General features: G+C 46.9%; 1 protein-coding gene across 2 annotated transcripts; it reads left to right on the forward strand.

The window, feature by feature from the left end:
• Positions 1-3,600: 3,600 nt before the first annotated feature.
• Positions 3,601-26,719, forward strand: GDNF (glial cell derived neurotrophic factor; the record flags this gene model as incomplete). 2 transcript variants are annotated; one of them, XM_081054273.1, is made up of 3 exons in its annotated part: positions 3,601-3,693; positions 8,285-8,461; positions 26,235-26,719. In XM_081054273.1, exons 2-3 carry the CDS (start codon positions 8,311-8,313, stop codon positions 26,717-26,719), a joined length of 636 nt encoding a protein of 211 aa, XP_080910399.1. In that variant the 5' UTR covers positions 3,601-3,693; positions 8,285-8,310. The 2 variants fall into 2 exon arrangements, with proteins under 2 accessions (XP_080910399.1, XP_080910400.1); XM_081054274.1 differs by having other exon boundaries at positions 8,285-8,383.

Here is a 26,719-nt window from a genome sequence, read left to right on the forward strand (position 1 = left end):
GGCTTTGAAGTAGGAGATCTTGAAAATTTTTAGAACTTTTCACCTTTTCTGCAGTCATCTGAATGTTGTAATCATGCAAATAAATGTTCTTTCAAAACTAGAAGTATTTGCTTTAACTCTAAATTAAATTTTACATTTTCCTTTACATTACTATTTCAAGATAATTAATAGTATTTCAAAAGGAATTTAATATTTTGGAAGAGTCTTCGTCCTAGAACCTATCAAAATAGATGAGTCTCTTAGTTTTGCTCTCAAAAAAAAGAATCATAAAGTGATTATAACCATTGGGGGGAAAATCAAGCTAATTGATACCTCAACTCTGACTGCACTTAGAACAATCCGGGAAACATTTAAAAAATACCAACACCTGGACTCCACTACCCAAGAGATTCTTATTTAATTGCCCAAGGATAGGGCTTAGGCATGGGTATGTTTTGTAATCTTCCAAGGGTTTCACTGGCCATGTGAAGATCACATATGAGTCCCTCGTATATCCTCTATTTGAGCGTTTATCACTTTATCCTGTGATTACTTGTGCATGTCTTCCTCTCCTTACAGATGGTAAGCAAGCTTAGGAGAGCCAGGAGTTGATCTTATTCATCCTTGGATCTTGTAGTGGACAGAGGTTTGTTAAGCTCCAAATGCCTGCCATAGAGGCACAAATCCTGTGGCGGGAAGTCAAGGAAGAACCCTAGGAAGTTTCTTAAGTAAAGTTGGCCAGGCTCTATGCCCTATGACCCAACGACATGGACATGGCTGATTAGCCCAAGAATAAGCACCTGACCAAGGTCTGCTGAGCTACAGGGTGTCCAGTAACCCATAGGAGGCCTGACACAGAAGCTCAGTCCAACTCTAGCACCTGGTTAGTGCCCAACAGGGCCAATTAGATCCTTTCACTAATGAAGTTTAAATGTGAGATCAACAGAGAGCTGAGCAGTTGGTAGTAGGAGCAGAAGCCAAGAGACACCCAGAGAAAAAGAGTAAGAGAGAAGAGCTAAATCACTGTGGCGGTTAAGCCTGTGAGTAGGGCTCGCAGGCAGGTGCCTGCTGTTCAGGGGGCAGCTAGATAACCCAGTCACAGAGCTGCATCCTGAATGACCTTCCAGTTCCTGAACTTCAATCCAGTTTTCGTGATGTCTGGCTGGGTGGTTTTTCCGGAAGGCTTTTCGGAGACACGTGGCTCAGTGGTGGAGATTCCGGTCAGCCTTGGTCAGCCTTCCTTCCACAGTAAACTCCCATTACTAAGGGTAAACTCAGTGGTATCTGTTCTTTGTATCCCCCAAAGCCCAGGCAACACAATTCCCAGGGTCTAGCACTTTGCCTGGCACATAACAAGTGCTAAATCATTGCAGGTGCTTGGATATCATGACCATACCCGGTAAAAAGCCTTCTGAAAATGGAGAAATCATTCATGGTGAAGAACATCGCCTAAAGTCACCTTCAAATTCCAAAAACAATGCTAAAGTAGGATAGATAGATTAAGCTTATGCCACCCTCTTATTTCCAAAGCCATCTACATTTCTACCATAAATCTGTCAAAGGACATGTCACATTCCGCAGAACTACAGCGAGCATCCTCATTTCAGCTAAAGTATGTTGGGATGACTTGATTTTTCACTCTGCTAAATCTTAAATCACAGTCATGTTAATAAGAACAATTTTCCTCCCACACTAGCTTTACTGACAAACCTCCAAAGTAGCTGATCTTTGACTCTGAAGAAGTTTAATAATATGTGATGTTCCCCCGACATTGCCACACATTTCCCCTGTCTATTGTCTGTATCAGCTACTTAAAGAACACATACTCCCCAACAACCAGATGAGTCATAAAATAAGAGGTGCATGGATGTAAACTGAGCCTGTTTATGCTTTCCCTGGCCCCAGCTAATAAAATAAAAGAGGTCCCACTGAATTCAGGGCCAATGGCTTCTGGAAAGCAGGTTTCTGCTTAGCAAAGACGTACCTTATTTAGTACATTATTTTAAAGGTAGAGCTCATTTCATGACCTGTGTGAATGAAACATATTTATGGGGAGAGTCATGTGCAGGGTGTGTAAGGACTTGCCCTCCTCATGTCCTCTACAAAAGAAGGCTCTGGCTGTGTCTGGTGGTAACTAACCAACAAAGGGAATGCCCAAAAGGTCTCACAGAGATCAGGAATGGGAGCTGGGCCCCTGTTCACTGGCAACTCAGCACACAAGGGAGCGCTCTCTTAAGTTTTCCCAACTGCATTTTCGAAAAATCTAGATAAATGCAAGTTTAGTCCAACCTCCCCCCGACCTGTTCCTGATAAAAGTGATCTTACGCCTCTGGAATTGGGATTTTAAATGTATGTGCCTACCCCATGTCGGGTATTATATTACAACAGCATGAAAATGGAGCCTAGGACTGAGGAGCCGGCCAGCCTCAGAAGCCTTCTTCATTGCCTGCCATGTAATACATGATATGCAAGCCTCTGACTTCAGCCAGCAGATATTTGGAGACTGTGTTGGCCCAGCATGGGGACTAAACTAATGTGTGTTTAGGTCAGAAAGCGAATCAGAAAAGCCACTGGAGGGCACGTCACGCAGCGAGAGCCCTATAAATTCACCCCCACTCTCAGCGTCCCCTGGCAAACCCTCGGCTTCCCTCACTGGCTGCTCCACACCTCTCCTTCGTAGTGCTAGGAGAACTCCCGCCAGCCGCTCTTCTCCTGGCCACTGCCCTCTGCCCTGCAGAAAAGCGAGAGGGCTAGACACCGAGGAGAAAGGAAAGCCTCCGACAGCCTCGAGGCACGCCCAGTGTACCCTCCACCTGACAAAGCGCCCTCCTTCCGAGAGCAGGGCGACGGGACGAACCCAGGCGCGCACTCCGCGGTCAAGTTCATATTGCCCCCTTCGACTGGACTGCACCGAGCTCCGCACGTTTCTCCGGATCTACCCTGCGAGGAGGAGGCGCGAGCCGGGCAGCGTCTCCACGCGCTGAGCGCTCTCCCTGCACCCCGGGGAGGGGCGCCCCGCGTCACCCACTCGCACCCCCGTCCCCCGCCTCGGGAGCTCGGGCGCCTCCTCGCTGCTCTCCTTTCCTTCCTCCACTGCCGCCTCCCGACCCCTCCCCTCCCGGGGCCCCGCGCCTCCCCTCCCCCACCCCGGCCCCCCGGCCCGGGCTCTCAACGACCAGCCTGCGCTCCTGGCGCCCTCATGTCTTCACGCGACTCCCCGCGCTGGTTGACGTGGTGTCTCGTTCGGATTTCCAGGCAAGACCTCAGCTCCGGCGGCAGCATCAGCCCGGCCCCTCTCGAGCTCCCAGGAGCTGCGCCCGGAGAAGACGCAGAGCGCCGCTGCCGCCGCTGAGCCGCCTGCCGCGCCCCGGGCCCGCGCAGCCCCAGCCAAAAGCTCAGCGCGCGCCGCCGTGTCACCCCCCACACAAGGCAGCGCCGGCTGCTCTGACTTGGGCTTCTGCGGGTGCGGGGAACCGGCCGGGGAGCTGTCGGCATCCCTCGCCCTTTTCGCGGCGGCGGCGGCGGGTACCTTGGCCGCCGCCTCCCGCGCGCCGTCGCAGCCCGGAGCAGCCCCAGGATTGCGAACTTGTAGCGCCCCTGACCTGTGGGGCGGGGCTCCGCGCTCCTGCCCGCGGCCCGGATGGGTGTACTGGCTGGGACTTGGGGCTCCTGGAGTTAATGTCCAACTGGGGGTCTGCGGAGACCAGATCCGAGGTAAGTGGAAGAGCGGGCCGGGGTGGAGGAGGCGGGTGGTGCCTAAGTCGCCGGCGGGCACAGAGGGCTGCGTGTCGCTGGAGAAGCTGGGGGTGCGGCTGGACCCCAGAGCAGGCAGTGAAATTGTAAAGAGGAAAGACTAGAGGTCCCAGGAAGACAGGAGAGAGAGAGACGTTGAACGGGAGAGAGGCTGGTCTTGAGGAGGGAAAGGTTGCCTTTCCACGTGGGCAAAGATCTCTGGTGCCCCTGCTGTCTCTAGACCCCGTAATGTCCCAGGGGGTAGTTTCCCTCCCGGACTTAGTGGGGCGCTCTTCTATCAAGTCCTGGGACCGTAAGGGGCTGGGGTCATCTTTGAAGCCACCGCGACCACAGAGTATCCTCTCTGGACGTGCAGCTGCATAGAAATCATTACTGGGAGTTTTGGTCTGTTCCGAGGGAAAGCGCAGGCCCTGGAGGGACTAACGCAAAGGTGCTGAGAACCTAAAAATAGAGGGCCCCCCTCTCCCGGCGCGGTCTCGCAAAACTACATTCCTCGCCCTTTTCGGAACCCGGTTGCTTTGCACTATCCTAATGCCTGAAACTCCAACTAACCACCCCCGTCTAAGTTAGGAGAGGGGCGCCCTGGACAGTGCAGGACCCCGGTCTCCAGCTCGAAGTGATTATTTTAATGGCCTCTTTTCCCCTGTACTCTGCGCCACCTCCCCAATAACACCCCCTTCACTACCTTGCACCACCTCAGAGCTGATTTCGCCGCGGTTTGGTTTTCTGGCCCACCCGGTGAAAATGAACCCTCTTCCCGGCGGGGAACAGCCTTTCGCTGGAACCCCCAGCCTGCTGGCGCCTCCCTAGTTGCGGTTGTGGCGAACCAGCCCGCAGACCAGACGTGCGTACGCAGGGGGTGAGGGTGCTTTCCAACCCCGTGCTCCCCACATTTTGCTAATTGGCGGGGACAGACAAATCTTCGGGCCCCTGCCGCTGGTACTTTAGCGCGCGCTCTACTCCTCCTCAGCATTTTGAATCTACACTTAAATGTTACAAGGAAGATGCTGCTTTCAGCCTCCCGCACACACCTCTTCCCCTGAAGCCTGCAAGTGGGAGCTGCTGCGCTTCCTCCCGCCCGAGTCAGATCTCGCCCTCGCTGCTTCACCACGCCTTCGCTTTGGCGGGGTAGGGAGACAGCGTCGCCTTTTCCACAAGTGACAAGTGTCAGGTGTCTGGGAACCCCGCAGCATCCCCAGCCCACTCTCGCAAGGGGTTCGAGTGCCCCCCGACCTGAAACCTACCCTCGCCTCGGGCCCTTTAATAGACACCCACTTCCCTAGACTGTCCTCAGAAGGCGTCCCTCATTCTTTTTCCTTCCCTCAGTCTTGGACCCAACAGTTCAGGAATAAGTCCTCTGACATTCTAGGACACGAGGCACAGTTAAGAAAAGCAATACATCTTTCAGCAACTTCTGTCCCTATCCCAAAAGAAAACTCCGAGTTACAGGATGGCACCCGCCCCGCCCCCAACACACACACACACACACACACACACACACACACACACACACACACGCCCCTCCGTTTTCTCTCGCTGAGACCGGGATCTTGAAGGCAAAGCCCAAACAAAACTCCCAGCCTGCCAGACACAGGAAGGTGCGGGGGCACTGGCGGCGGGAGCTCTCACCCGAGATGAAGCTGTCACCGTGATGCGGGGAATCCGGGGAGGGGAAGTTCTAAATGCAGGTTGCAGAGAAACCAGCTCAGGTGAAGTGGGAAGAGAAAAACTAGGAAGAGAGGATGGAGGGTAGGAGCCTGAAAAGAGGGGATGCAGGTGAAGACATCCAAAAATTACGGGGATAATTTGGATTTGAGGAGGATTGTAGGAGGATTGTAGGAGGATTGTAGGAGGATTGCTAGTTCACTGGTTTTATACTTGAAATGATAACGCAGCCTCCCGGCTGCGTGAGCGCTACGAGACTCAGGCGGTTTCTGGTGCCCCCTGGTGATGGGAACTCAGAATCCGCGGCTTCTGCGAGCCCTCCCGCTCTCCTGCGCGTTTTTTTCAGCCCGGGGCCTGGGGACCACCAGGTGCGTGCAGGCGCCCACGAGGTCTCCCTTTTGCCCTGAGGGGGACCAGCCTGTGAGGTACAAGAAGGACGCCGACTTCTGAGCGACAACGTGGTTACCGCACGTGGCAGCTAGTTAAGAAATTAAAGGCGGCGGAAATACGTCGGGCAGATGTGCTTTGACAAAGCGATAAAAGATAAACTGGGAAGCCGCGGGGGGTGTGGGGATTGTGTGGGGTGCCCAGACGCGCTCTGAGAAAAACGTCCTTGTAGACCTCTGTGTGTGCCCAGCCCCTAGGCCCCCTCCTCTTTCTCCGCCCACGACTAGAGCCGCTCCGATTGGAGCAGGCCCCGGCGGGCTCAGAGGGAAGAAAGTGCGCTCCCTGTACCCGGGAGATGGGAGAGCTCTTTTGGGGCGTGTGCCTCACCGGGCGGAGGGCGAGAGCGGGAGCTGGGAGTCACTTCTCCCAGTGGTGCAGGGCGTCTTCCACCGTTTTCTCTTCTGCCAGCTTCGCCACACTTCTAATTGAAGATCTCCACGTCCAATTTTAAAAGCCCTCCGTCGGCCAAGCAGGGGGGAGAAAAAAGGGAAAACCCTCTTCATGAGGAAGGGAAATCTGGTGCCTCTGTCGCTTCCTGCTGGCGGGCACGGCGATTTGGAAGGGCGCATTAACTCGTGCCGCACTACTTCACAGGGCCGCCAGCCATTTCGCACACACCCCCCCGCCAGGTGGCACCCAGGCGACGAGGCAGGAGGCCTCGCGTCCTCGCAGTCATCTCTATTAACGCGCCTCGTTGCGCTCATCTTGCGCCGCCTGGATGCAGTATTGCCTGGGCCTGCGCGCCCGAACCCAGAGCCTTTGCTTTTTGCCGGGGTTGTAAACCAGCCAGCGCGGCAGGAGGCTCCCGGAGCTGCAGGTTGCCCGGAGTGCCTAGTCCCTACCGACTCATTCGCCGAGTCCAATAGCGGCGCGGCGAACCAACAGACGCCCTAGGGGCGGAAAATGCGTTCGTCTCCGCAGCAGTTGGAAGTAGCCGCCGAATTAAATGCTTCACCGGGTGGCCTGCACGCGAACCCGGGCGGCTGTTCTAGGTAGAGACGGGGGGAAGAAGGGCCGGCTGCCGTTGGAAGGGAGGCGGGCGAGCCTGGAAATAAGAGAGAAAAGCGCCCAGGTTTTTTTGCGTTACCTGGAAACTGTCGTAGTACGCTCTGCATGGAAAAAGTTCACGGAGATTTCCCTAAGAGTCCGTTTTATTTGTAGTAGAGGAGATAATGAACTGCATGAATTTCGTAGTTTCCACTTGAAAATTCCCTTGGAAACTGGAACACTGGCATTGGGAAGGTGCTGGGTAGCACCGCACGCTAAGGTCCCCCGGCCTCCTCCCCACCTCTTAGTTGGGTGGAGTTTGGCCCAGAAGTGACCGTACCGTTTTCTCGCCCGCCCCCGGCTGCACGGCCCTCCTGTGTAGGAGCGCGAGGACCGAGAAGCCAAACGGAGCCCCCGCGCTGAGAAGAGCGGCCCCCACCCCGCGCGTATTCGTGGCCTAGGGCTTCGGGTGCCGGGGCGCCGCTACGGCGTCCAGGACCCGGGTACAATCGTGCAGGAGTGACCGTGACCGGAGCGCGGGGAGCTCGAGACTCCTCTGGGAGGGGAAGGGATTTACCGTAGGAATCTCGCAAAACTGCAAAAATCCAGAGGTGTTCGGGATTAAAATTTCAGGACAAACGCAATCCCTACCTAACAGCAATACTCAAGCATTGATTAAACGCATGCTTTATGCTCCTCTGGGCCTTTTCAAAATACGTTATTTAATGCTCATAATCTTAAGAGGTGGAAGTAGTATTTTAAACCGAGTCGATGCTGCAGGGAGTTATGTAACTTAACGTAGATCTTCCCATACCGGCCCAAAGCCTCCAAGTCTCTACTAACTTCTGGTTCCGACGACAAAATAGGTGGGAAGAATGAGCGCGGGGCGGCGGGGGGAACAGGTAGGAAGAGGGGTGTCTCAGAGCCTTCCCTGAGAGCAGGATGCGGGACCCCCGGCCTGGCGTGCGCTTGATTTTATTCTAATACAAAAGATCAGTCGTTTGCTTGTGTTTGACAGCTGGTTTCCAGGAGCTTATGGGAGCTGCTGGGAGGGCAGGCAGAGGTCCCTGGCTGGGGCGGAGGACACAGCATGGGGGCTTCCCGATCGCCCCTCAGGGCATGGGGGTGGGGACTGGTCAGGAATCCTGGTGTCGTAGTGGGACTGGCGGGGGCAGCGGCCCCGGTCAAAAATCTGACCCCCGGGGTCGGATGGCGGAAGAGAAGGGCAATTGTGGCTGGACTCCGAGCGAGAGCCGCACCTGGGCGCGTGGGGGAGGGGAGCTGGTAGGAGACTTAGAAGGGGGCGGGGATGCCTAGGGAGCCGCTGGGCTGCGGCGGCCTGGAAGGAGGCGGTGACGAGTTTGAGGGGACGCCAGGTCCCGCGGGGATGCCGCGCCCGGGGCGGCCACCAGGCCTAACGTGCGTTCTCCGCTTCTCTCGCCCGCGGGCGCAGGTGCCGCCGCCGGACGGGACTCTAAGATGAAGTTATGTGATGTCGTGGCTGTCTGCCTGGTGCTGTTCCACACCGCGTCCGCCTTCCCGCTGCCCGCCGGTAAGAGGCCTCCCGAGGCGCCCGCCGAAGACCGCTCCCTCGGCCGCCGCCGCGCGCCCTTCGCGCTGAGCAGTGACTGTAAGAACCGTTCCCTCCCCGCGGGGGGGCCGCCGGCGGACCCCCACGTACCCCCACCCGCCGCCCGCACGCACCCCAAGCCAGCCTGGACGGCAGCACTGCCTCCCCGACCCGCGGGCACAGCCGCGCTGGCGCTGCAGCCCTTTCTGGTGCGTGGCTGCCCGCAGCTGCCCAAGGGCCCCGGACGCCTGGTCTGTGTACTACACGTGCTGGGTTGCCCCGCAGAGAAGGTATCAGATTTTTATGCTGTCGGTTTAGCATGCCAATGAACAGATATTTTTTCCCAACACCACCACAGGAAAACACAATTGTCCCCTTTCCTCTGCTTTCCCCATCATATATACACACACACCGTTTTTTCTTTCTTCCAAAGCCCTTTCTCTGGGTGTGCCCCGCTGTGCTGGTTTCGGAAAACAATTGCATTTCCATCCTAAACTGCCCTTGCAAGGGAAGAGGCTGAGGTTTAACTAAACCAAGCCAGAGTCAGAGAAAACACAGGAGGGCCTGGATTTCCAGAAGTATCTGGACAGTCAAACCTGTTCAGAAAAGTTCGGGTTCTAGAAAGACTTAGGGTAAATGGTGCTAGCTGGAACTGGGGGAGGGGGGAGAAGCTGTAGTTCATTCACGCCACACGTGACAATGTTAACTCTTAAGAAAAGACCAGGTTATTCATATGAGAAAATAAATCTGTGATTTTTGCCTCTCAAAAATGTTTTAGATACCACTTTAGTAGGGCATGTCAGCTATGATTTGATATAATGTACCCTCCACTCTTCAGAAGTTTATCTGTTGCATAAAGCAAGGTATGCTGCTTTACAAGTTAGAGGCCACTGGGGAGATCTGTAGGTAACAAAAGTAGAATATGTGACACAATTCCAAAATAAAGCAGTAAGTAGTGAGCAGTGGCCAGGATGTCACCCTGGCTACTCCCCCCTCCCAATACCCCTCCAGCTATTTTGCACTTGAAATGTACTGTGGTCCTATTCATGGCAGACGGACCCCGCAGGTCAGCTGTCTGCCAAGAGTCCCCCAAACTCTGTGGCCTTGGGCTAAGAACAACCTAGGAAATGTGATGTGTTTGTTTTATGCTTAATTACAACAATAAAAGCATATTTTGCCAGAAGTCCCCCACAAAAGAAAAAGTGCATTTTTTCTAAGGCAAATTAAGACTTCAAGAGTGACTTAGGTTTATTGAGAACATGGTTGATTCCTTGAAATTAAAGTGACTGTTCTTAGAGTTTCTGTCAATTAGTTGTACTGTATAAACCTATTTGATTTCAACCACGTATTTCCATCTTAGTCTCTATAAATGTTTCTCCAACTTACATTTAATTTGCCCCTTTAATTAAATTTAAAATGCCCCTTATACCATTGTCTTCAGAATAGTGCCCAAGAGAGCTAAGTGGCTTTGCATTCATACAACCTAGGCCTGAATAACAGGAACACAGTGGTAGATAATAGTTCTCTAACCAGCGCACGCAGGAGGGAAAAAGGCCTGCCTGATAATGACGCTGATTAATTCAAGGAGATTTAGTTAGCATTTTAGTATCCTGTCTACCTAGGCTTATTTAATGCTGGCGCCTGGTTTTGGCTCTGCTTTCTACTAACTGTGACTTTGGACAAGTGACTTACTTCAGAACTCAACAAACAATTTAAAACTGTACAGTAAAGGGAGACCTTTCCACTTCAAAATGCCAGTGGCTGAGATTTGCCCCCTGGCCGTCATGCCCTTGCCCTACCCATCCTTTGGGAAGAGATTCATAAGAAGAGACCCCTTCTCACTGGAATTACCTGGGAAACTTGAATGAATACTGATGCTGGGGCTTACCCTGAGAGATTCTGATTTAATTGGTTTGGGGTGTGACTGGGACATCTGGATATGTAGATATTCCCCAGGTGAGCCTAACGTGCAGTCAGGGTTGAATCACTATGACCTAATAATACCCTAAGAAAATCTGTGCCTCATATCAGGTACCACTAGTCACAAAGCAAGCAAAGTCGTATTAATCCTACTGACTGGTGTGTGTGTTGGGGGGGTGGGGGGCATGTTGTGGGGAAAGGGAGATTACTTCCCTTTTCCAAAACTGATGCTAAGTCATCAATGGACAAGATTCTGACTACTCTATTTACATTTGAACCAGCAGAACATACCCAATTCTGTTTTATCTATGGGAAGACCCAGTAGATCCCAGAGGAAACTTGAAAGAGAAACGTTCCCAAAGAGAAACTGAGCTGCATTCTAAGCCAGATTGACTTCTTTCCAGGTATGTTCAATTCGGTAGCAAGCTGTCAGTGCAGGGGAGGCAGAATAATGACAGTGTGCAGACTTTGAACACTTGACCATGTCAACACGCCCTTGTCGCAGTGCTGACATTTATATCCTGCACTGTACACCATGCAACTGGTTAAGGCTTATGTAGAAAAACATTAAGTCACTCATTCCCTTTGGAAACATAAAGTACCATAAATACTGGTTGCTCTTCTTTTCAAATGCTTGCAACTTAAGTGATTAAGCAAAGGGTCTTTCATGTCACCTTGATATCATTCTGTGCTCTTCAAAGGGGACTGGACTGTACCCCATCCACACACTCACCCTTGAGGTTGCATGTGTTCTGTTGGTTCCAATGTAAATGAAATAGCCAGAATTCTATTGCTAGGATGAACAAACCAAATAGAAATCATAATTGGCTCACTTGCTTCCCTAGAGGTTGGCTACAAAGCAAATGTGCTGTGGCTGCCTCCCATAGCAACTTCGAGTTTGTCTAAAGTCAAGGACTTGTGATTTTCTTTTGGGGGCATCCAACACCTTTCCCTTCAGCTCTCTTGGTTCTTTTATTTTGCTTTTTGCCAGTATCTTCTCCAAGGGGCGATTAGAGCAGGCATGAAGAATCTAAAAAGTGAAACTCACAGATGTCATAGCGTTTTAGAGCTGAAAGGAAACTCGTTATGGTCCTCAGGCCTGAAATGATAAGGCAGCTTTTCCAAGTGCCAGGACGCAGGTCTGCGGAAGCTGGCACCAGAGTTTCCCCAAACCACTGAAATACATGCAGAGCATTCAGTTTTGCTATCTTGGGGAAAAACACTTTATGTGGGAGGAAAGTCTTCAACTAATGACTAAAAACGTGTTGCACAAGGTTGTCAGAATTTATTAGTTCATCATAGTCACATGCCAGACTCAGCCGTGTGTGAAAGCTCCAAATGTACTTCACAAGGAAAAGTATAAAGTGCATGTGGCTTTAAAAATCTGTGACCTTATTACAGAATTGTGCACCTGAAATCTATGTAACTTTACTAACAATTGTCACCCCAATAAACTCTAATTTAAAAAAAAATCCGTGATCTAAAAGCACATATTCATTCAGCAAATAATTGATGTGTGCCGGCATGGCACTGTCCTAGGTGATAGGGAATCCTTGGTACACATAATAGAAGGAAGCCCATACCTTCATGGAACATATTATCTAGTAAATGGATGATGTGTGGTACAATTGGGTAAGCTAAAACTAAACATGGAAAACCTTGGGCTGGTGAAATGGGCTTTTTGTGTGACTGGAAGCCAACTAGAAGAAACATTGAACATCGTTAAACTGTAATTACAGGTTGTCCACAATTTGTTGTCATATAATGGGATTATACTCCATCAGTTTGGTAGCAAGTCACAAAATTGCCTGTAGAAACAATCTTATAAATCAAGCTATCAAGTTTCCAGGCTAGGCCGTAAAAATCTATGTAAACTATGATATGACTAAAATATAATTCACACCATTATTAGGCTAGAGTCTCTTCCTGTGGTTTCAGTTCCCTTAATCTGCAGAAGGAGGGCAAAAAGCAAGAAATCAGGGAGTTTCAACAAATAAGATGTCAAGTTCACACATTCAGATCAGATGCTTTGGATCCTAGCCTGGCCCTTTAATCAGCTGTTGTTACTTACCGTCTCTGAAACCTCAGTTTTCTCATCTATAAAACAGGGAGAATGTTCAGCCTGCCTCATGAGGTTGCTGGGAAGGTTCAGAGAATGCTTTGTAAAGCCCTTGGCCCAGAGATAAGTATTATAGTGGTTATTTGTCACCCAACGAGCGCCTTTTCTGCCGCCACAGCCTTTTACTTCAGCCTTTGCCAAGATGCTGCTCTAAATGGTGGAATTTCAAGCAGCACAACATAATACGGAGAGTGAAAGAAATGCAGGCTGGGTGAGGAGGCTATTTTGGGACCCGCAGTCATTTGGTGGGTCAGCACGTAGGCAGGTCAGCCTTGCCTGGGATTCTGCCCCAGGTCAGCTCTCCCTGGCTCTTCCCAGTTTTCCCTTCCCCATTTTCTGATCCCACATAGTTCCTATAGAATTTTTCCCACCAAATTCCCATGATCATGTAAGGGAGACCGTCTTTCCCCAGGAGAAGGGAGCCAGGTCAGACTAAGATTCTTATACGCAAGTGATAAGGGGGCCGTGAATTGGAGGCCACCTGTATTGATATAGAGTGTTTCCGTTTTAAATGATCCCAGCTGGGTCATTTAAATTAAATTAAGAAGTTTCATAAACCCCGCAAAAAACTTTTAGTGAACTTTAGTAGACTTTCAACCCATTGTTATCCAGCTAAGGAAGCTTCTAGTGCAACCAGCTGGTTAAATGTTAAGCTTCCAAATTTAATGTTATGGGATACAGAGTTCAGAATAAATACCGTGTTTCCCCAAAAATAAGACCTAGCCGGACAATCAGCTCTAATGCATCTTTTGGAGCAAAACTTAATATAAGACCCGATATTATATTATATTACATTATATTATATTATTATATATGACCCGGTCTTATTTTACTTATAGTAAAATTTTACTATATTAATTTTATTAATATATTAATTATATTAGTTATATTAATTAATTATATTAATTTTGCTCCAAAAGATGCATTAGAGCTGATTGTCCAGCTAGGCCTTATTTTCGGGGAAACACAGTAACCGCCATCTATCTATTGCTTCTTATTGTTTTAAGAACTGTATGAATGAGCAATACTGTAATACAGTAACTACCTAAGCTGGAAAGGGGCTCTGCCGTTTGGAAGCAAGAAATTGCATGTCAGACTTTTAGGAGGCACTGCTTCCTCAATTGAGAGCTGAGACCAACATCCCAGTCTGGCCCCAGTGTAGAGACCTATTTCAAACTGTTACTCTTTAGAGGAATCTATTTCAGACTTAATTTGAATTTGCCGGTCTTAGGACCTTAGGCTGATCAACAGCCGAAGAATTATGCTCAAAAGATGCTATTTTTGCTGATACAAAAATAAAAGCTATCTGGCAATTTCCCCTCCTAACATCCCTTTCATCTTTATTTATTTAGCACTTAATGATCCATAGCACCTTTATTCAATTCAAATACTTTTTCTTTAATTAATCACTTGAAATCAACCAAGAAGCAAGTATTAAATATCTTCCGTGTGCGAGGTGCTGTGTGGCATCTAAAAGGCAAAATTGTGAACTTGAATAGCTTATGATCTAGTTGTAAAGTATGGATGGGCAGATGGGTGGGTGGGTGGGCGGATCGTCAGACAGATAGCTATGTCTGCCAAAAGGTTTACGTTAGCTGTGGTCATGGTAAGAATTCCTAGCAATGAAGTCACTGGGGTTTGGAGATCATAGCAGGAAAGGATTCGGGGGAGAGGGAGGATTTGAGCCTGTACTTGAAAGACGGGTATTAGGAAAGGGCGGGAGAGGGAAAAGAGCACATTCCAAACCAAGGAGAAGCATGGGCGAATTTGTGGCCACCATATGGGGAAGGGGCAGGTGGTGGATACTGGAGGAGGCCAGACCATCGCCAAGAACTGGGAACAGGTGGCGGGAAGTGGTGTGAAATTTAGGATCTCTCTGTAGGTGATACCCAGTTTATGAGATGCTGTAAAATCCAGGAAAAGAAGGTGCTTGCTCTGTTTTTGATGGCAATGGGGTGCCACCAGAGTACCTCGAGCTGAGAGGTGGCCGCAAGTGGGATCTGGCTGCAAAGCCGTCGTGTTGCAGAAGTTATTCAAGTACCCAGGCTGCTCATGAGGGGGGTCCATAGCATAGGCGTAATTTTCAGTATTGAAGTATGGGCCCTTATTTTTAAAAAGCTTCGAGGCATCAGCACAATTAAATCAACCTGTTATTTCTCAAGTTAGTGAATAGCTACAAATAAAACTTAATATTAAAGTTAGTATCATAGCACCTCTTAGTTATCCCCTTGGTGACCTAGTTTTTAACAAATAGGTTTTATATCTCGTCCTCTACTCAAGTACGTTTGAGCTCTATCAGACAAAAGAAGATATTATTGTCCCCATTTTACAGATGAAAAAATGAGACCTAGAGAGTTGCTCAAGCAAGGTCACAAATCCAGTAAGTGGTGAAGCCAATATTCAAACCTCAAATTTCTAGTCCCAAAACCGAGCATTCTAGCTTAACGTAGACTGTGCTCCCACATCCGTAGATTAAGAAAACATAGCGAACACTGGCTTGCTGAAGATATTCCCTAAACCTGAAACACAGATTTCCAAGAAAATCTAATGAGCAATCTAACAGAAAGAAGCAGGGAGTATTAGATTTCCTTTAGGCCCTTTCTTTGATTTCTGTTTGGGCTGCAATGGGCCTAGACTTGTATTATTAACGGTGACTTCACAGTCCAGATCAGGGCATTTTAAAGAGAGATATGTGACTATCTCTCCATACTCCTATAATACTGATACCTTTTGCAATGAGAGGAGTCTCCCTAACTGCTTAGGACATAGCGAGGTCTTCTCGAATGCTTGATAGGCTACAGCATTTGGGAAGCCATTTGACAAGCACTGGGGAAGGTACTTGTTCTCTGATCACTCCCATTCTGCCCAGGGAAAGGGAGAGTTCACATGGGAAATCACGGGGGGACTGCACAGATGCCAGACCATTGCCACAGTGGGAATAGGAGTGGGTTTGCATAGAGAGAGCTTGGGTCACCACTGGGAAACAACTAGTTAGCTCAGTAGAGACAAAACCCACTGTTGAACGGCATTAATAACTGAGGTGGGAAGTCGTGCTTTTAAGTTGTCAAACTTTTTTTGCTTTGCAAACCTGCAACAATAATGTTAAAAACTGTTGCACACTTCTAAAAGTGACTTCTAAAAATTTTTATCATAAGTTTAATTAGTTGTAACAGATATAATTTCCAGCCCATTTGGGAACTATATATGTGCTTTAAATATGTTTTGGGTAAAATCTGGGAGCTACAAATTGAGCTTATTCAATTCACAGAAAACTATCAAACTAATCAGCCCAAATAAATTGACTTTTTGGTCAGAAAAGGCCCAATTTCGTTTTCAATTCAAATACGCATGTTAATCCACACACATCCACGAAAACCGTCACACTTCTAGATCCTAACTAGAAGATGAATAGATGGATGGGTGGATGGACAGACAGGCCGATAAAGCACCAAGTCTTGCCAGGAGTGCCAGGCCAGAATGAAATATAGAAACACCTGCTTCGATATTTCTTGGTTTATTCATACGGGACTTTCCCTCAGTAGGTGTCCATAGTAACAAGGAACACCTATGCATCCTTCCCCAAGACTGACCTCTTGTTAGTATTTTGCTTTTTTGTTTTTTCTGAACCATTTGAGAATTGGTTGCAAACATACCATTAAATAGTTCAGCAGGTACCTTCTAAGAACAAGGGCATCATCTCACATAACCACAATTCAGTTATCCATCTGAGGCAATTTAATTGATACACTATTGTTATCCAATTGATACTCCATATGCAAATTTTCCCAATTGTGGCAATAATGTCCTTTATAGTTTTTTCTTAATTGAGTATCACAAATTACATTCGATGGTCATGTCTATTTATTCTCCTTTAATCTAGAAATACGCCCAAGCCTTTTCCCCCCATAACATTGACATTTTTGAAAAGTCCAGGCTATCTTACCTGCTGTTTGGCAGACTGCCCTTCAATTTATGTGATTGTTTCCATGTGATTCAATTCAGGTGAACATCCTCTGAATACTAAGTTCATGATGATGTGTCCTCACATCAGGAACCACCGATATCAGTTTGTCCCCTGGACTGTGCTTCCCAGTAAAATGAGTGAAGTGGGTGAGAACTGCACTTCTCTCGGTCAGGCAGGTGGGTGACTGGGAAAGGAGAACCGGCTGCAGGAGAGTTCGTAGGCAGACCAGTTTTAGGAAGCAGCACTTGTGGAAACTGATTCTCTTAAAACTACCTATAAGCACTGTAGAAAGTCTTTATGTGTCGCCAGAAGGATACATGCCTCCGTCGGAAGACACTGATCTATGCCATAGGGGACACAAAAATAATGTTCATGGGCTTGATGTTTGTGTGGTTAATTTGGGGTCATTTCTAGGAACACAGACACAACACAGTAGATACTCCCAAGACAGGCCTGCTCCTTCTGCCCACAGACCACCATGCCAGGGGCTGCAGGCCCTCTCCTCTGTGGAACAGCTAGACTGACAAGGGACTAGAGTCTGCATCTCCTTTGGGGGTAATCTTGCTTTGCCGAGAGCTAGTGGAGTGGATCTTTACACTGCTACCCTCTACGTAGACGTCGTTGAAGAATTATCACAGACATGATAACCATATGGACTCACTTTAGGCACCGTTTGGTAAATGCTTTCAGGCACTGAGCTGAAAACTTTTTTTCCGTTATAGTAAAGGTTAACTATCCTCATTTTAAGGGGACATTGGGGGTCCATAGTGTTAAGTAATTTAGCCGGACTCCGGACCCAGGGCAGCCTGAGCCCAGCATGCACTCTGACTGGGCCACAGAATCGCTTCCTACCAGCTCAGGACACTGCTACATAACTGTTCTGGCTATGACAGAGAGTCAGCAAGAAGAAAAGTCAGGAATTGGGGTTTTGTAAAGCAGTGATTTTTGAATGATACTTATAGGGGATTACCTGAAGAGTCTGAGCTTCCAATATTCACTGGGTGGGGGTAGAAGGTTCCTTCCTCACCTCTTACCACAGGATCTATGAAACAGGCTCAAATGGTAGAGAACACTTTGCTTTCACCCCATTTGTTTTCCTTTCATCTTCTCTCAGTCCCTCCTCTTCTTGCCCAAGGCCCTCAGGCCCTTCTATCCACTGTTTAGCTGGCCCCTGGGAAGGGCTGAGGGAAGTCAAATCCCACAGCAATTTTGGAGCTTTTCAGGCTGTTGGCAGGGCTTTGTGTGAATAAGAAGCGAAGGTTCCTTTGCTTCCAGGTTCCATTGGGGTTTCCCTTGAAAACAGCCTGCCTCTGATAACACCACAAGAATTATTTTCCCAAGTGTCTTTTTGTGCACTTAATTTTATTGGGTAAGCTTCTCGCCCTCCCCCGTTAAATTTTTATAAGGGCAGTAGCAGATCTCATGATGTGCACTCTTTAGCATGGGGTGTTTATTGCCGACTGCCAGTGCTTTTAGCTCACACCGGGTGTGCTTGGATTAGCTAACAAATGGACACCCTGGTGGGTGTTCTCCCGACTTAAAAGCAGGAGGAAGAACATTTTCTCCCCAGGAGAACTATGCTCTATTACTGTAAAATTATTAATGTAACTATAATAGCAGTATGGAGCACATAGGTGGAATTAGAGCAGGGAAATTAGAACCTGAGTAACAAAATAAATACAGTTTGTCTCCCCCTGAGCAAGGCTTTTTTGGCTATTTGTATTCAATGAAGTAATTTCCATTATACTTACGATAAGTTTTCTTAGTTAAGTTGTAGGATAAAGTTTCAAGACATAGTATAACTAATAAGTGTGTGCGACATTGGTCACAATAGGTGCAGATAGCAAATAAATAAAATGACATTTTGGTGGGCAATATGGCTTTTAAAAGTATACCCACGGCCCTTTTTTCAATATTGTGAAATGATTTCCATTCTGGTTGGTCTTTTTCTTCTGCCTTGAGAGGATCCAGTTATGCTTCTTTTTAAATAACAAAACTCTGGTGTTTTCACAGTGCAAATACTGTGAAATAAACCCATGTCATGCCTTATTGTCAACAAACAAGTGGTCATAGAGAGACTGCACTGGTGGCTCTGGCAATGGCCACCTGACTTAGCAAACTGCTTCAGCTAGTCATTATTCTTAGGAAAGGAGATGCCATGGACCCCTCTTGAAGTTAGCCCAAGAGTAGCTTAGTACTCCTGCTAGATGAATACTCTGTCCAAAATAGGAAAGCAAGGATGGTCATTACATAGTGTGAGGTGCACAACATTCCAGTGCTCAGTGACCTATGGACTTCTTTCAAATTAGTTCAAATAAATGGCAAAATTAACTCTTTTAAATAGAAGCAGATGACAAAGCTGTGTAGAAGTTTTCAGAGAACTGGAACGTTCTCATAGATTAACACTACGTATTTCAGATGTTGCTGAAGGTCACAGAAGAGCAAGGGTCGACAGTTTCCAAGACAAGTTGTGAGGCTCTTGTGATCGATGTGGTAGCAGTTGCAGTGGGTCATGAGCTGGGTATGAGCTAAATAGGCTTCGAGGAGCAAAAACATAAATGAATACAATAGAGATTTTAAGAAAATGCCAAGTTGTGTTTGGTTTTTGGGTGATAGAGACTGAAGAATCACGGCACGTTGTCCTAGGATGCCCTCTCAGAAGTCATTGGCTCCATCTGTACCTTTACAGATAGAGCATGAGGTAGAAGGATGTCTCCCACTAGCCCCTGGCTGTTTTGAGACTCAAATACAGGGCTTTCTTCACATCCTTTCCCCTCTCTTATGTAGGGCTTAGGAAAACGACTTGATGAGTTGACAGACATTTGGTGGTGATTACTTCCAACGTAACTGAGACATTGAGTCAAAGGGTCAAAAACGGCGAAGAACTGCTAGAACCTAAACTACCCCTTGTGGGGTTTCATGGGGCCGCTGATGCTGGTGGCTGAGCAGAAGACTACCAGGGCATTAGGCAAGGCACCAGTCCTTGGCAGAGGTGACTGAAAGAGAATGTCTGGCAGCACATTCCCACCGAGACTTAGACCGTCCGCATCTTAGGGATTTAGCCCTAGGAAGGGCCCGTAGAGGGGCTAGTTGACCTCAGAAGGGTTCAGTGAGTAGGCCAAGGTCACGAGGCTGGGCAGGGACTGATCCTGGACTGGAATCCCGGGCCGTGTCCTCTCCAGCTCTGCAGCAACAGCCTCATCGTTTGGTGCCAGAGTCCGTTTGAGGAGCTTCCGGAGATGGGGCCTCTCTGTCTGAATCTGCCGCCGCCCTTGGCTGCCGGTTTTCCGGTTTTAACTGGGAAAATGCCAGATCTGCCTGAGACTGATATGTAAGAATCAGGACATGGGAGAGATGCCCCTGAACGCCATGGCTTTTCCCTTTTTGAGGACAATTTACTGCATTCTGTAAATTAGGCCCATGGCAGCCTAATGTCGGAATCTTCTCAGTGTACCTCAGTTCATACTGAATTTCCCCCATACGACCGTACTTCTCACTTCGTGTTCTGAATTTGGTAAGTGTGTGCATGTGTTCAGGTGAAATCGGCATATCTCATTCCTCTTGTTCTAGAGTAAATTCCCATATGCCTCGAGACATGAAAGCTGCATAGTAGTCGAGCTTTTCCTTAAAAACAAATAGGTGGCCTGCAGCTTCAAAACCAAACCAACCAAGTCTACATTTTCAAGCCAGGTGAGCTTGGGCAACTAGTGATCGTCCCTGAGCCTCAATTTCCAATCTGTAAAGGGGAGATAATATGCAATCCCTACTTTAGCGTTGCGGGCATGTTGTTGGATTTAAAGTTAATGTGTGAAAGTCGGCATACATCCCACTTTATATTGTTAATATTTTTAACTCTATCACAGAAGCTGTTATTTAAATATAGAATGATGAAATTTTGTAATTGTAGAATTATAAAGGTAAGCCTCCATCATGTAGTTCTTATAGTATTTCAATTGTAGTGGAAGAAAATAATATTTCTACCTTATTGAAAAGTAAAAATAATTTATTCTTTAAAAAATGACATTAGTTGGGAATTTTCTCAAGGGGTTATATCAATCTTAGGCTGATCTTTTCATGTAAATATGTGTGTGTGTGTGTGTGTGTGTGTGTGTATACATATATGTGTGTGTATAAGGTTGCTCCCAAAAACCTCCATACAGAGTGAGAGAGAGAGAGAGCGAGAGCTTCCATTTTTCATATACTTGGTCTACAGAGCAATTTGTACTTTACCTGGGGTACAGGGAGGCAAAGAATATCTGATTAAATGTCCCCCATCCCAGGAGGTTTTCCACTTGCCTCCTGTCTGCTGGCAACCTTTCAGGGGAGGCCCTCCATGTGAGGACGGGCTCCCCAGCACCTCACCATCCCCAGGCACAGCCCATCTCAGAACAGGGCACTCACTACCTGGAGTGAGGGCGTCTGGGCACTCGTTCCAGACGCACCTCTCACCTGTGTGGCCTTGGCTTAGGTAATAGCTCAGCTCTGTGGACCTCAGCATACTAACCCTTGCCCTGGCAATACACAGAAGCTGGATGCTTTCCAGTGAAGTGCAGAGGCTGGTCCTCCCCAGAGCAAGAAATACCTGCGCCTTCACTCTGTGGCCCCTGTGGCCCTGAGGCTAGCTCTGGCCTCTAAGATGGCTCCTTAAGAGAGGGCCACTGTGGGTCCGGGTCCAGCCCCCTCTTTCCTGGCACCCGAGAGCCACAGAGACCTTTCCTCTGTCCTGTCCTCAGAGCCCACTTCCTCTCTGGGTAAGGGGTTATCTCCTTACACACAACCTTGTGTTGCCTTCCTGTTGGGCCCACAGGTTAAAGACAGGCTGAAGGCCGGCTTAGCACCCCCAGCCTGGCGGGAGTGAGGAGGGGACAACCTGATACGAGTGTAAAAGGACCTCTTTGATTAAAATATAATTAACCTGTACTGTTTTTAAGAGAACTCTAACATTTAGTAGACTACCCTATCCAGTGAACGCCAGCCTAACCAAGATAATGTTTTGAATTATATACCTTTTAGTTCGGCTACTACAGGGAATACTCTGATGCCTTAAGATCGTTCCTATAAAATCTCAATTAACTTTACAAAATAGTCAATATCTCAGTCCTTTGTTCTTGAGGTGACGTATTTTTCTCCGCATAATCAAGGGAAGCAAAATCTCTGCGGTGAACCGTTTGTTCCTAGAGTCATGCCCCAGTACAAGGTTTCATTTGTTTAAACTACATTGTTTATACAAAGGGCATATCAAAGTTAAAATATTTTAAATAGAATAATGCCAAAGATATTTGGTTGCACCCTGAACGGTGACTTAAATGCATTTTGATTTTTCAAAAACTTTAGCTGTTAGTTGGACGTGTTTTCCAAGATCTCTCCTCCAAGTGGATCTGGGAAATGAGCAAATGTTTGACCTTTTAAAAAAAGGATGCTCCTCTTTTGTGGTTTGCAAGTATTTTGCTATCAAAGTTAATACTAATGAGGGCTACTTGTGTAGCTGACTTCCTGCCAAGCCCTTTAGAGGATGAAGAAGAAAGTGATGTGATGTTAAGTCTTAATTTAGGGAACTAATCCCAACCCAAACACCTTTCCCCTCAGCTTGGTGAATTCCTGGAAGATTGAGGCAGCTGTGGGATTCTTGGTTCATCACAGGGAGTTTACTTGCCTGGGCAGGGTTGGAGGCCTCTGAAGAATTTTTAAGGACAGGCTCAGTTAGGTGCATGGCTCCTGATGCCCCCCAAATGCCTACTGTTGATAAACTGAGACCTCTCGACGAATGAACGCCAATCAGCATCAAAACTCCTAGAATTGGGAATTTAGTTGGAAGAGACAGGAGTATTTGCTCTGTGGTTTGGAAAATAGGATGTTGCCCTTTTCTGGTTTCCAAAATGTATATCCACGTAAAGCTTTCAGCATAAATATGTTTTTGCTGTATTTTTCAAGGAGAAGAAAAGGGAGAAGGGGAATCTTTCAGCTCAATAAGAATTGCCTATGACCTGAACTCAGGGCTTAAATAAATGTCCACATTAACAACAAGGTATGAGGGAGATTTTCCCATCAGAAGGAGAAGTTCTCATTAGCTACACCCTTCAACATTTACTGACTGCTTCCCCAGCGCCAGGAAGCCTTTTAATTCAGGGTTAATCTGTTCACCACCTCATCCAAAAGCCTAAGTGGTTGGTGCATTCACACTGCCACATGCATCACCCTGAAAAGGAATTTAAAATAGAAGAAAAGGGACGAAACATTCTCATGAGGAAGTATAAGTATGTCCCAAACATTATTTAGGACTACTCATACTAAAAATGTATTCGCTATTTGTCTGAAATTCAAATTAACTAAGTGTTTTATATTTTATCTGGTAAGCAAAGCCAATGGGCTAAACTGTGTAGCCAAAATGTCTTAAAAAGGAGGGAAAATGTTTTTCAGGAACTTTGAAAGTATCTGGCAATAAATAAGAACATTATAAATGCCAATTCAAATCATTATTGTAACTCTAGTCCCATAAAATTATGTGTTATCATGTAATATAAATTAATGAGTCTCTAAACCAGTGTAAGTGGAACTTTTGTAACTCAAATGTTTTCCCATTAGTTTATGATAAAATTTTAGTTCTCATTTCTTATTAACCTTCACTTGATTCTTCATCGATTTTAAATTTCTATGTTCCTAGTTTTTTAAGTTAATGGTCTATTCAGAAATTCTTAAATGACTCCAGGGACCCCAATGTGTGAGTCTTTTTATAAAAACAAAGGTCTTTTTGGAATTTGAAGACTTTTTGTATTTTGATTAATCACCCCTAATAGATCAGTTTTAGGAGTTCAGATTTCTGTACAAGTATGGATTTTTGAAACTGAGCACACTTAATTTCTTCTTTATAGCTTATTATTGAAAGAAATCACAAATAGCATAAGCAGCTCAGTTTTCAAAATAAGTAATTCATTTCTTTAAATCAGAGTGATTTAAAGTTTTTGTTGTTGTTGTTGTTGTTGTTGAAGAAAAAAGAAAACTTCCTAAGGAAAGTCCAGTTAGAAAGCGGTTCAGAGGAAATGACAAATTCAGAATGCTCGCCCACTCTTCCAGTCCTCCTAGGGAAAACGTTACTACTCCCAGAGAGCATGAGCCTTTTCTGAACACTCAGGATGAAGCAGGCATTGAGAGCTAACGCTTTAAAGTTGCAGGAAGCTGGCCTGGGGAGGGAAAGTCAGCTTGGAGATGGTTATTCAACTCTCAGGAGGAAAACGACTGTGCCAGTCAGGGCACGCTTCCGGCTATGTGATGTGGGTTGTTTATCTTGGAGCCTTTCATTTCATAATGGTGTAGTTCACAGCTGAAGTTCAAGTGTCCCCTTGAAAAATTGACTCTTTCCCCCCCTCTTATGGTGACCTAAATTCATTAAAAAATGATTGAGGGCCTCCAGAGAACAGGTCCTATTTTAAGCACTTGGGATCCATTGGTGAGCAATCCAAGCAAAAGTCCCTGCCTCCTGGAGTTCATTCTATCAGAGAAGACAGACAATAAATCACAAATATAAATAAGTTATGCCAAGTGTTGGAAAGTTGGAACGTTGGAAGTATTATGGTGGGGAGGGAAATGCAGGGAAGGAGGGTCTAGATTTGGGCTTGGGGAGGAATTGCATTTTAAACAGGGAGGTGGTGGGGACATTTGAACCAAGACTTGAAGGGGACATGGGAAGTGAGCCACGGCGTGCTCTGAGGAACAATTTCCAGGCAGAGAGGAAACAGCCCTGAGTCCCTGCTTATGCCCGAGTCTGACCTGTGATTCTCAATCCCCCGTGATTTTGACACCAGGGGACATTTGGCAATGTCTGGAGGCACTTTAGTTTCATTACTGGAATAGGAAAGGGATACTACTGGCATCTCTTGAATAGAGACCAGGGATACAACTAAACATCCTACAATGTATAGGACGGCCCCCCACAACAAAGAATGATCCATCCCAAACTTTCAGTAGTGCTAAGGTTGAGAAACCATGTCTGAAGAACAGTGACGAGAAGAGACTTAGAAGATGAAATCAGAGGTAGCAAAGGCTGGGGGAGAGGCGGTGGTCAGGCCAGGTAGGGCCTGAGGCCCTTGTGGACTTTGCCTTTTCCTCCTAGAGAAATGCGGAGGGTTTGGAGCAGAGGTGGGATGTGAGCTGCATTAAAAGTTTTTAGAGTGTCTTTCCGGCTGTTGGGTAGAAAATAGACTGAAGGACAGTAAGGCAGGGGTAAGGGAGTACAGTGGCTGTTGAGGTTATCCAGGCAAGAGATAATGGGGCTCAGACCAGGGCGGAAGCAGCTTCCTGACTTCTGTGCAGCAGAACCATCCAAGGCCAAATTTTAGATATCAGGCAACGAGGTGCTCTGGGTATTTCACACAATCCCCACTCTATTCATTACTGTATGCCATATAGTTTACATATGTTATCAAGGTGGTTAAGTCGCCTTAGCTGTATTTTGGTTTATACAGTAGGATACCTGATAATCTGTTTTAACAATCAGTTCATGACAAAACAAATTGATGTGGGTTAGGCACAATGTAATCCTTCTCTGCTTTAACATGGTCTCTTGGCAAAAAACATTCATTCACTCTTGCTAACAACTCTTTTGTGGTATATTTCTTGTAACCACTATAACCCTAAACATACTAAATTAACTGAAAATGGGATGAGGTACCTGTCTAGTACTTAATAACAGGTGCTTGAATTGATTTCCTCTTTAGAAATGTATTAACTTGTTCTAATAGTTAGTGTTCTGTTACTTGATCAGCCAAAGCAAATGCTGAAATGCAGCAGAAAACACCAAGAGATACCTAATTCCCGCTTTTACCCAAAGGTCTCAAATATCTTAGCAGCATTGCCTCATCATGCCTCCCTGTGATGGTCTTAAAGTACATGTCTTATCCTGTTTGCAACCAAAGACAGTGAGAGTCATGTGACAGCCTGTGTGACAGCCTGCCGCAAAGGCTGGACCCTATCCTGGGGGACAGGCTATATCGATCCACAAATAGCATCTCATTCCACTTATTGCTGTGGCACGTTTCTATGTCATCTGACAGTACTACCATATTTTTAAATTCATGTTGTTCCAAGGAAGTGGTAAATTAGTCCTTTTGTTAGTGAGAAAAACGCTGTTTATCAGTCTCTTATTTTTTAAAATATAGTTGAGTTCACGAACTTTTCATTTGTTCTCTCAAAATGGTTCTTGTCCCACTCAGCGTGCAGAGGTGTTAAGTTGAGAGATTTCAGGGAAGAGAACTGGATATTCCCGAAGAAAGTAGCCAAGTTGGAAGAATAATCCTTTTTTCAGGATTTCCAAAGTATGGCCCATGGATCACCTACATCAGAATTGCTCCGGGGCTTGTTAAAAATACACATTCCTTGGCCCCTCCCCACACCTACCCCTGAGGGTGCTAATCTGCATCTCACAGAGCATCCCAGGTCATTTCATTCACGCTCGATCACAGTTACAAACCACTACTCTAAGCTATGTTATTAGACAAGAAAAATGCTCTTCAAGGATCAGCCTCCATACAGAGTTGTTAACAATGGCAGATGTTAGTCAAATGGAAATGCTCCTAAGAATTTATTTTCAACAAGGAAGTGTGTCACCCACCATGTTAGTCTCCTCTTTCAACTGAATAATGTTCCTTCTGCAGCCTTGGAGGGTGGATTTTAGCCTCTGTTCTTGGGGGACTACAGTGGTCACTTAGCTTGACAGGCTGTAGTTTCGCTGTGGGTCCAGTCGGAGGTCACTTCTGGAGGTGCTGTTATATGGACGACGGCTTAAAATGATCACTGTTGTTGTCTCACGTGGCCGTTTCTGTTTTCTTGTTGAACAGCAAATATGCCGGAGGATTATCCTGATCAGTTTGATGATGTCATGGATTTTATTCAAGCCACCATTAAAAGACTGAAAAGGTCACCGGACAAACAAATGGCAGTGTTTCCCAGAAGAGAGCGGAATCGGCAGGCTGCCGCTGCCCACCCGGAGAATTACAGGGGGAAAGGTCGGCGAGGCCAGAGGGGCAAAAATCGGGGTTGTGTCCTAACTGCCGTCCATTTGAATGTCACTGACTTGGGTTTGGGCTACGAAACCAAAGAGGAACTGATTTTTCGGTACTGCAGCGGCTCCTGTGACGCTGCCGAGACAATGTACGACAAAATATTAAAAAACTTATCGAAAAGTAAAAGGCTGGTGAGTGACAAAGTAGGGCAGGCCTGCTGCAGACCCATCGCCTTTGATGATGACCTGTCATTCTTAGATGATAACCTGGTTTACCATATTCTAAGAAAGCATTCCGCTAAGAGGTGTGGATGTATCTGA

The sequence above is a fragment of the Rhinolophus hipposideros genome (assembly GCF_964194185.1).
Source record: "Rhinolophus hipposideros genome assembly, chromosome: 7".
NCBI classification, from domain to species: domain Eukaryota; kingdom Metazoa; phylum Chordata; class Mammalia; order Chiroptera; family Rhinolophidae; genus Rhinolophus; species Rhinolophus hipposideros.